At 39.9% G+C, this 11,382-nt stretch overlaps 1 protein-coding gene across 2 annotated transcripts; it reads left to right on the forward strand.

The window, feature by feature from the left end:
- The first annotated feature begins 326 nt into the window (after window positions 1-326).
- btr01 (bloodthirsty-related gene family, member 1) lies at window positions 327-10,945 on the forward strand. Of its 2 annotated transcripts, none has more exons than XM_058640779.1 (11): window positions 327-430; window positions 3,832-4,303; window positions 4,817-4,997; window positions 5,775-5,870; window positions 6,970-7,059; window positions 7,141-7,284; window positions 7,359-7,542; window positions 8,403-8,447; window positions 8,543-8,569; window positions 8,671-8,846; window positions 9,804-10,945. In XM_058640779.1, exons 2-11 carry the CDS (start codon window positions 3,852-3,854, stop codon window positions 10,170-10,172), a joined length of 1,764 nt encoding a protein of 587 aa, XP_058496762.1. In that variant the 5' UTR covers window positions 327-430; window positions 3,832-3,851; the 3' UTR covers window positions 10,173-10,945. The 2 variants fall into 2 exon arrangements, with proteins under 2 accessions (XP_058496762.1, XP_058496763.1); XM_058640780.1 differs by lacking the exon at window positions 327-430 and adding an exon at window positions 1,957-3,048.
- Window positions 10,946-11,382: the final 437 nt, after the last annotated feature.

The following is an 11,382-nucleotide window of genomic DNA, read 5'->3' on the forward strand; positions in this document are numbered from 1 at the left end:
TGCCCTTTGACTGTGGCATACATTGACCGATCACCTCTAAAACGACACAAGGGACCGGCCCCCGAACACGTCTAAGGCCACAAACTTGACCCAACAGGAAGTCGGCTGTTTTAAATTTAGCTGCCATTTTGCCACAAAACAACTGACTTGTGTTCATTCAGTTTTTCTCTGAAGTCATTTCACAGCCTGCGTCAGAGTGAAGTGAGGACAGAGTGTTCGAGTGAGAGTGTGTGTTTAATGAAAGCTGCACCTGTCGAGCAGGTTGGGTTGGATGAACTTTGAGGGTTGGGGGGGGGGGAGTCAAGAGGGAGGGGTCAACAGCAGCTCTGTGGCATAAGAAAAGGAAAAAATGAAGTAGGAGGAATGTGAGAAAAGAGACGCAGACGTGAGGATTAACTTGGGAAGACGAGACAGACGGAGCTCAGAACAGGTAAGACATGGCAATCAAACATGTTTAATTCTTCTGTTTCAACAGGTTTATTTCAGGGCGTTGGAGTGCAGCACAAGCTTAAATGTTATAATGTTATCCTGTCAAATAAATGATAGAGTAAAAGCAGGTGTTTGCAACATAGTATCGTGAAGGAAAAACTGCTGGGGAAGTGTGTGTGTCAGTGTTTGCACAATGATTTCACCAGTAAACATATATTACAAATCTGTAAAAGGTCATTTAATGAGTGGAGGGTGGTTTTAGGGAGTAATTACATCTGTTACGAGGCAAACCACTTCACAGAAATGTAAATATAATGAATTTTAGGGCTAATGTTGATTTCCAAACCAGGTATTGTTGATGTTCTCAAGTCAAAACCAGAATGATTCAGTTTTAATTGTTTTTTTGATTAAAAAATAAACGAAGATCAATTTAGTAATCAAGTAATTGTTGCAACTGACTTACTAATTTAAAAGCTAAGCCTTAAAAAAGGCTTATTTTTTTTGCTTCTTTTATACAAATGTCGTGAAAAATTCTTGACTGTTTTATATTGGAAATCTTTTTAAAAACTCCATTAAAATGTATTAAGTTCACTAGTTTGACTGAAATCCACCAGCATTTTTATATTGTTTCTCACTTTACATTAAGTTCAATGGTATAAAAATATATATACAATAAATATTAAAATATACTTAAATTATGCCATTCTATGACTTATTAAAGGGATTTAATGTGAATAAAATGATATACTGTGGAACGGCAGATAAAAAATTAACAGGTTTACTTTGTAACATTAGTTACCTCATGTGAAACCTAACACTTCACCGTGTAACCAGTTATTATGAGCAACAACAGTCCTGCTGTTTTGTTTTAATTTACCTCGTGTGTCATTGTTGCAGTATGTGATCCTGGTAACACCTGCTGAAGCAGGAAGTGCCTCACAGGCAGCTTCTTGTTTGGCAGGTGCTTTTTAAAAAACAATTTAATCTGCTTAGAAACTCAGTGACGTCACAGATACTTTCACAAATGTCACACTGAGCTGAAAATGAGTGTCGAGTAAGCTATGTTATGATGTAGTGATGACGACCAACGAGAGCTGGAGGGTTAGTGTGTCAATGGTAGACTGGATACTCTGTGTCTTCATGTCTGTGGCGACGTTCTCCCTCGCCACAGAGTGGCTGCTGGGAACTGTGGCTGAAAACGGCAAGAAATACACGATAAAACAGTGGATTCTACTGTGGGAAAAATAAAGCTACACGTTCAGCAGGACTTCACGATTGCTTTTAGCTTCACATCCCCTGGTAACACTCAGGTAAAAGACATAAACAGCATGTAACTTGCATGTAACTAAGTATTGTAGAAAATAAACCCAGTAGGGAGCGGCAATAATTGTGGTTTTTAATTACACAGTTCTACCACTGGTGACCAAGGGGCCTTATTACTACATGGAGTTTGCATGTTCTCCTCGTGTGTGTGTGTGTGTGTGGTTTTTTGTTCACAGAATGGTTCAGTACTTCCTGCATGAGTGGAGCAAAGCAGGTAGAGTCGAGCCGAGCCAAGCCGTGCTATTACTGTGTCATGGGAGAAAAACTAGGTCAAACCAGGTCTGCAGTGTTGTAATAATTCAACAGGGGTCAATAGGCTTTCAATTTGCATCACAGCACACAGGATTTATTTCATATGGTATTTTACGACTTCCGTGTTAAGAATTCTTAGTTCAGATTTACCCCAAGTCGTTAATGCTAATTAGGCAGTTTGTGCTAGCTGGCACAACAAATGCAAAATGTCCTTTTGACTGTGCAAACAGTCCACATGGTGTTCAGTGCAAATGCATCTTTATGTGGACAAATGTCTCGATTATTTTCTTTACTCGTTTTATATCCAGCGGAATTCACTAAATGACCAGAATATCTCTTTTTGTTGCGTCTTGATGCCGGACAGTGAGTAACTTATAATATTTGAAGTGAGAGAAATGGAAAGTTGAGTTTACGACACGTGTACTTTTACGACACGTGTACTTTTCCTTCACACAATCAGCGCCATCTCACTGCTTCTCTATTATTCCAGCTATTCTCAGTATGTTCAGCTCATTTACTGCCTTTACTTTAGTCACACAAAACTGGCTCTACCTGTTCACCGTGTGTGTGTGTGTGTGTGTGTGTTTCCTTGCTTTTGTAACCTTTTCAAGGGCTTTTTCTGGTCTTAACACCAACTTTTTTTAGGTCCCGTAGACCCAAGCCTGGTCCTAACGATTCAAAACCTAATTTCTGAGGCTCTGGTTTAAGGAAAGATAAGGATTAAGATGTAAATTGTGGTATGCTTACGATTAGGGATAAGGATTTGATTAGGCTGTTTTGAAATCTTATTGCTGTTGGCAGCCTGTCAAACCAGGTATTAGCATCAGTCCTCAGTCATGTGCATGTGTTTACATGCAGGTGAAAAGTCAGATTTTAGTCAGACAATAATTCAGTTTTCTTACAGACTTGGCGTTCTGCACATGCGCCGCTGTCCTCCCCAGTTTTCAGAGGTAGAAGAACACGACGTATAAACTGCGACAGCAGCGTCTTTCTTCGGACAACACGAAGAAATCTAATTTATATCACGATTAACAAGCACAGCAGGTACGAAACACAAGGCCACCCATCCCACCGTCCATGGTTCCAGTCCATTGAAATGCTTTATAAACCCAACAATAACATTTTAAAATCAATCCTAAAGTCAACGGGGAGCTGATAGGTGTGTCCACACATGAATTTATTAGGTGTCCACTTGAGACTGGATCACTCGGCACAGACGTCAACACCACGTCTCAATAAGGTCAAGTTTAGGAATGTGCTTGTTGTGCTTGACGACACATTTTGAGATTGGATTGCAAATGGGTCGTCAGTGTGCTCTGGGTGGATTTACACACACACACACACACACACACACACACACAGGAAAAATACAAAGGAGTAGTTTCACAACATCTGGGAATTCAGGCTTGGGGGGGACTTTGAGATCCAGGTTTGTTTTTAACCATGAGGAGGTCATTTATTTAAGTGTCACCTCAAATTCTGCAGGTCATCCATATTAAGGACAAGTCGGGTGAGTTTTTGCTGCAACTGGGTTTTTAGCCTTGATGTATTCAGACTGAAATCTTACATAAAAACCTCTTGAACAACCAAACCTCCAAAATAAGTTTAAAATCACATTATTAACCTTAAAATTCAATTGTAAGTTTAACCTTTTCCTTTGTACCATTGTCAAATTGTCAGCCCTATCAGCAACGCTAGCTAGCTGAATAGTGAAGCTTTAATTCAACTCAATTCAAATCTTAATTGTGCTACAAATGTAAACACTCGTGACTTGACTTGACTTTTAATATTAATAATTACATGCTAACAGTAATGTTGTCTTTACAGTGTAGCGTGGGACAACTGTGATGGCGCTGCCTGCAGCTTTCCTCTCCGAGGACCAGTTCACCTGCTCCATCTGTCTGGACCTCTTTAACAACCCGGTCTCGACGCCGTGCGGCCACAGCTTCTGCAAGTCCTGCATCTCCTCCTACTGGGGCGGATTAGGAGGAGCCACGAAGAGCTACCACTGTCCACTCTGTAAAGAGTCGTTCCGGAAGATACCGGAGCTTCACATCAACCACACCCTGAAGGACATCACTGAGCGCTTCAAGGAGGTGACCAAAGATGGAGTGCCTCCATCCCAGAAGACGGGAGAGATGCCGGAGGGCATTTTTACCGAGATGATGACACGTTTTCAGAAGTTACATCCCAGTGATTCTCTGCACCAGAGTCAGGAAAGAGTCCGAGCTAAACTGGCCTCACACTCTCAGAGCATGGACCACGACCACCCACCTCCTCCGTATACATCCACCCGGAGGTAAAACAGTACAATAATCAACATGCTCACATTATTGGGGTCAGTCTGTGATATGAAGGTCATTTTTAATGCTTGGGTAAATTTTTGTATTTATTTTTCATAATAATTTTTCAGTATTGATACCAAATACATGGACTTTGATACCAATTCCTGAACCCTCACTCGTCGTCTATTGTTTTTATCCTCCATATTCGGGTCGTGGCACTGGTGCTGATCTCAGCTGACATAGAGGCAGAGTATACCAGTCCATCACAGAGCCACATATAGAGACAAACAAACACATGCAGAAAGACTCTTGTTCTGACCGGGCCACAAACCCAGGTCTTCTTGCTGCCAGGGCAAGAGTGCTAACCGCGACACCAACCGATTCCTGGATCCCTTTCCAACTGTATTTGATAAATTGTTAAGTTATAGCCGGCCTACTCATCTCTAGTGTGAGTGGTCATCAGTCGCTTTTGTTAGTTCAAACCAACCGATTTTCTTTTGTTGTGTTTGACGTCTGTGACGTCACAGGCACAGTGTGAGCGTTCTCGACGACTCTGCGTCTCATCTGCCTCCGTGTCCCCTTCACCTGCGAGGTCTGGAGTTTTTCTGCCGCAATGACAACACCTGTGTGTGCAGCGTGTGCGTGGAGACGGCAGAGCACAGAGGTCACACCATCGTCCCTGCCAAGAAGGAGTGGCTCATCAAGAAGGTGTGTGTGTGTGTGTGTGTGTGTGTGTGTGAGACTGTGTTTTTAAATAACAAAGTGATGATACAGCCAACGCTGCCGTCGCTGGTCACCAAGAACATTCTCTCTCACTGGAAACATGGCTGCCAGCAAAAATGGATTTTAAGGTGGAATTATTTTCATTTGGCACAAATTGGAGATAAAATATTAAAACTTTATTTTTACTTTTATACGTATACAATCCTCTGATTGTATGAATGACAGACAGACAGACAGACAGACGACTTTATTAATCCCTTTGGGAGGTTCCCTCGGGGAAATTAACAAATGAATTATATCAGGGGCTGGGCGGCCATTTTGGACCACCATTCTTTTACAGAAGCCCACAATGGACAAACTTAACTTGTCTTGAGTTTCGATGCTAACTTAAGACACTTGGAAGAGAAGGGTGAGGTAACAAATACTCTGCTAGCTGCAATGTCACCAATGAATGTGAATGCCTGTAGAAACATGGTGGATCAAGATATTAAAAAAGCAAATGTTTTTGTTTCTAATCAGAAGAGTTTGTCTGTTAGCGGAATAAAGTCGTAAACTTATTCTTGAGATATAGTAAACTTAAGCAGACATATATTTTATTATGTGACTTATCGACTTTGTGTTAGTGCCTCGTTTCATTCAGCCACAAGTCCTGAACCACCTTTCTAGTGTTAAAATATAACTGGTATACAGATGTTTTAGGTTTAGGGTGAGGCTGCTGCTGCTGCTGCTGGTTTCGAGCTTTGTGTTCTCTGTCTTCTCCAGTCTCAGTTGGGAATTGAAGAGCTGGAGCTGAAGGATCTGATCTGTGTGAGAGAGAGGAAAGTGGAGGAAATACAGAACTCCTTACAACAGATAAAGGTGAGTTCAGAAAACTGGAAATGATTAATTTGAACTTTCATATTTTATTTGAACAGATATACTTGCATATCCTAATCACAAATACCATTTTAATCTTTTAAAATAACAGTTTTTTTGTTATTATTATTATTATCATTATTATTGGTATTATTATTGTTAATATTATAGAAAAAGCACACACAAAAACTAGACTTTTGAAGCAAGGATATCTGAATTTAAACTTAATTACATGAAATGCATGATTTTGTGTTCTCATATGTGTTCATGGGATTCAGTGGGCACATATATGCCAGATGGCATACACATATATGCTATCAATGTACTACACGTGGGACTAGAGAGGTCATTAAAAATATATTTTAAAAGGTTTGTAAATGGCTGACTCTTCTGCACCAAAGTCCATAGAGAAAATGAGCGATTTTAGCTTGTGGGACACAGGATCTGCTGATCTACTGCTGCCTTGTTTGGCAAGTTTGTGTCACTAAGATACTTCCCAACAAAGGATTTCAAAGACAGAAATGACAAAAACAACACATTTGAACTAACCGATGAAGGCAGCAGTGGATCAACTTCTCCCGTTTGCTGTGGTGTAAAATCTGTGATTTTCTCCATGGAGTTTGGCGCAGGGAGAGTGAGCTGTTTACAAAGTGACACAAACCAAAACACAGCTATACAGAGAAACACAGAGAGTCACATGGAGCTGATAGGCTTTATTAGCATTGTGTGAAGTCAGTGTATGCACCACACACTGAAAAAGAGAGAGAAAAGAAAAATAAGACAAAATGTCACTGTCACAACATTAGAAACTGTTTCATGAGTCAAGGAGGACACTAGTGTTGTTGTTGTTAAGCTGTTGAAAAATTCTGGGCATCCATTGTTTATGTTTTATGAAGATTTGTAATAGTAGAAATGTTTTTGGGAGTGACTGGTATAAATCTGAGTGTCATCTGCATAACAAGAGATAATATGGGCTGTGTTTATTAAAGACAGAAACACAGTTAAGTATGTACAGTATAATGAGGTTATAAGTAAGACTTAAAATGACCCTTGCGCTATGATCATATAGTACATGTGTCGCTGTGTGTCTTTTTAATTTCAGGCTGCTGCAGCGAGAGAAACAGACGGAACAGTTTGTGCATTTTCCAAACTGATCACCAGTGTTGAGCGCTGCCAAGCTGAAGTCCTGGAGGTAAACCACACTGACACTGGACACACAGAGATGCAGCATATTCTTTATTTCGAGTAACATTCCTCTCCCATTCACTTTCAGATGATAGAGATGAGTCACCGAGCGTCGGAACACAGAGCTCAGACTCTGCTCAAAGAGCTGGAAGAGGAGATCGCCGAGCTGAAGAGACGCAGCAACGTACTGAGTCATCTGGCTGTTTCTGAGGACTACGTCCTCTTTCTCAAGGTATGAATGCTCGATATGGAAGGAAGTGTTTCTGTCAGCTGTTTGCAGTGACCTTTCTCTGTCCTCGTCCACAGACGTTCGCTGCTCTGTCCACTCCTCTACAAACCAAAGACTGGTCCAGTGTCCCCGTGTCGTCTGAGCTGACCTCGGGTGTGATTGTCAAGGCTGTCGATTCATTGGTGGAGAGATTTCAGGAGGAGATTAAGAAGCTGCCGGAAATCTGTAAATCCTCACGTAGAATGGATACATTTTTAAGTGGTAATTCAGGTTTTCGTTTTTTTGTGTGATGATATGAAGTACTGACACATACTAGTCAGTCAATGCTGACTGAGCATTGTGCGCCCCCTTCTGGCCATGAGACACACATTAGACATACAGAAAGTGCCACTACTTTCTTTCACAAAGGCTCTCTCTGAAAACATGGCTGCTACGGACTTAACATAAGGCTAAGATAACAAAACCTGCATCTCTATAAGCAACAACATGTAAAGAGTATGTTTGCTGCCTTATTTGGTATTTTGCCTTTTCTGACTGAAAACTGTTTGTAAACCACTCACTCAAAACCACTCACACCAAAGTCCATAGAGAAAATCAGCTTTTTTTAGCTCACAGCAACACGAGCTGCTGGTCGACTGCTGCCTCTTTTGGTCAGTCTGTGTCACATAGCGAAATCCAAACATAACATTTCAAACGCAGAATTTACAAAATAACACTTATGAATTTAGTGATAGCAGCAGTGGATCAACAACTCCTGTGTGCTGTGATGTCAAAATCACTGATTTTCTCTATGGGCTTTGGTGCAGGAAGTGAGAGGTTTACAAAGCTGCACAAATTTCAGTTTCCAGAAAAAAACGTGTTTAATAGTAACAGTAACAAAGCATTAGACGACATTCTACAATTTAAAATCTGAAACTCACAATGAAAGTACTTTGTGCTACATGACATTTGTGTCTACTCACATCTATAGTCTGTAAGAAATGGATTCTGGATTGTTCTGTCAAACATTAACAGTGCTGTTAAAACAATACCTGTGTTTTAGTTTCTGTAACAAAGTCATGATAGAGCTCCTTTTATTAAATGCAGTTTGACAACAGTCTCTTCTTGTCTCTTATTAACAGACAAGAGAACCACAGTGGAACACTCTGTGCCCAGACCAAACACAAGTATGTATCCCTCTCATTAAATGTTATTAATGTGTTCAAATAAATGCAAAAATGTATGAAAACAGGGGTAAAACGTGACTTTTTTGTCTCTGCAGAGACGAGGAGGGTTCAGGAATATGCAGGTAAAAAAAAATTTAAACTTAACTTTTACATCGATGTAGTTTGTTGTCATTTTCAAACCACCAACCATCACGCTCTCTCTCTCTCTCTCTCTCTCTGACAGCCGACATAACTCTCGATCCCAGAACCGCACACCCACGTCTCTTCATATCAGCAGATCTGAGGCAGGTTCACTGTGGTGACCGACATCAGCTGGTGCCGGACAATCCGGAGCGATTTGACCGGGTGGTGTGTGTTCTGTCTCAACAAGGCTTCAGCTCGGGACGGCATTACTGGGAGGTAAAACACAAAACATACAGCAAAACTAACCCGAAAATCACTCACAAACACTAAACATACAGCTAAACTAACCCGAAAAACACTCACAAACACAAAACATACAACAAAACTAACCCGAAAAACACTCACAAACACAAAACATACAGCTAAACTAACCCGAAAAACACTCACAAACACAAAATATACAACAAAACTAACCCGAAAAACACTCACAAACACAAAACATACAACAAAACTAACCCGAAAAACACTCATAAACACAAAATATACAACAAAACTAACCCGAAAAACACTCACAAACACAAAATATACAACAAAACTAACCCGAAAAACACTCACAAACACAAAACATACAACAAAACTAACCCGAAAAACACTCACAAACACAAAACATACAACAAAACTAACCCGAAAAACACTCACAAACACAAAATACACAACAAAACTAACCCGAAAAACACTCACAAACACAAATTATACAACAAAACTAACCCGAAAAACACTCACAAACACAAAACATACAACAAAACTAACCCGAAGAACACTCACAAACACAAAACATACAACAAAACTAACCCTATAAACACTCACAAACACAAAACATACAACAAAACTAACCCGAAAAACACTCACAAACACAAAACATACAACAAAACTAACCCGAAGAACACTCACAAACACAAAACATACAACAAAACTAACCCTAAAAACACTCACAAACACAAAACATACAACAAAACTAACCCTATAAACACTCACAAACACAAAACATACAACAAAACTAACCCGAAAAACACTCACAAACACAAAACATACAACAAAACTAACCCGAAGAACACTCACAAACACAAAACATACAACAAAACTAACCTGAAAAACACTCACAAACACAAAACATACAACAAAACTAAGAAAGTGAAACATGTCCATAAACTGTTCCACGCTCTTTTTTTCAAGGTGGAGGTCGGAGGGAAGACGGACTGGGACCTGGGCGTGGCCAGCTGGTCCGTCAATCGGAAGGGCAAAATCACCGTAAGCCCCGCCAACGGCTACTGGTTCCTCAGCCTGCGTGATCGCACTGAGTACGCGTTCCGAACAGAACCCTCCACCAGCATCAGCGTCAACCCCAGGCCGGCGAGGATCGGCATCTACGTGGACTGCGATAAGGGGGTGGTGTCCTTCTACAACGTGGAGGCCAAGATGCTCATTTACACGTTCACGGACAAATTCCCCGACACCATCCATCCGTTCTTCAGCCCCTGCACCAACAAGTCGGGAAGGAACGAGGCTCCGCTCGTCGTCTGTCCCGTTTCTACGGTGGAATGACGTGAGCGGACACTTACAGGACATTTACAGGATATTTAGAGGACATTTAGAGGACATTTTCTCTTTTCAATTAATGTCTGGAGCCTTCTTTTTTTTCTTAAGCCCAAAGAACAAGTTTTTAGTTTGAATTAAGTTTCGTCCAGAGAAATGTGACACTTCTGTGCAAAAGTCTTAGGCCACCATTAGATTTGTTTTTTTTTTAGCGAATTCTCGTTATAGTGATAACGATAGTTTTTTCACGTTAAACCCGTTCTTTATTTAAGGAGAAACATTCCCGTTAATAAATTCTGTTAAAATTAGTAACTATCTCATTATTACAACAATTTTGTTATAATGTGACATTTTTGTCATTATACGGAGAAATCAGTCTTGTAATGATGAGCAACTATTTTCGCTATAACGTAAAATGTTCTCCTATTTCTATTTAAAACTACTTAAACAATTTTGTTACAACGAGAAAAATATATCATTACTTTCTCATTGTCAGAAAACTATTTTATCATGAGAAAAATCAAGACTGTAAAAAAATGATTTCTCAGACTGTAAATCACTAACTGTCAAACTCACTAAGTTACTTGTGCTGTGTTCAAGTAGAACTCGTAATCACGTCGTACAAATATCGTAAAACACCGGTGTTTTCCCCTTTTATACAAATGCGACAACTGCTCAATTTGTACATTTTGTAAAATATGTTTGCTTTTTTTTTCTTTTAATAGAATTAAACAGAAAAAAGTGTTTCATGAGATGTTTGTTTGATAAATTTATCAAAAATATCATTTTATGTTTGTTGTATTCAATTGAAAAATACTTTTTTGAATTATTTTTCTTTTTTTTGTGACCCAAAAATCAATCTCTCCAAAAGTCCAGTCAGCGAGAAACACAGATTTTGGAATTATAATCAGATTTTGGAATTATACGTAGATTTTGGAATTACAAGTAAATTATGGAATGCTTTGATGCTTTGTTCTCTTGCACTTTGACTTTAACATCTGCAAACAAACCTCAGTACTTTTTGTTGATGGGCGCCCTCTACTGATATGAAGAGGTGAGAGCCACAGAAATGACACACACACACGGGGGAGAAAACATGCAAACTCCACACAGATTTGTACTGGCAACCTTCTTGGTGTGAGGCAACAAAGCCATCCACTGTAGGCACCATGTGGTACATACAGTGTTAGCCACCAGAAATGACACATGAACACAATTA

This window comes from Solea solea, chromosome 10, assembly GCF_958295425.1.
Source record: "Solea solea chromosome 10, fSolSol10.1, whole genome shotgun sequence".
NCBI classification, from domain to species: domain Eukaryota; kingdom Metazoa; phylum Chordata; class Actinopteri; order Pleuronectiformes; family Soleidae; genus Solea; species Solea solea.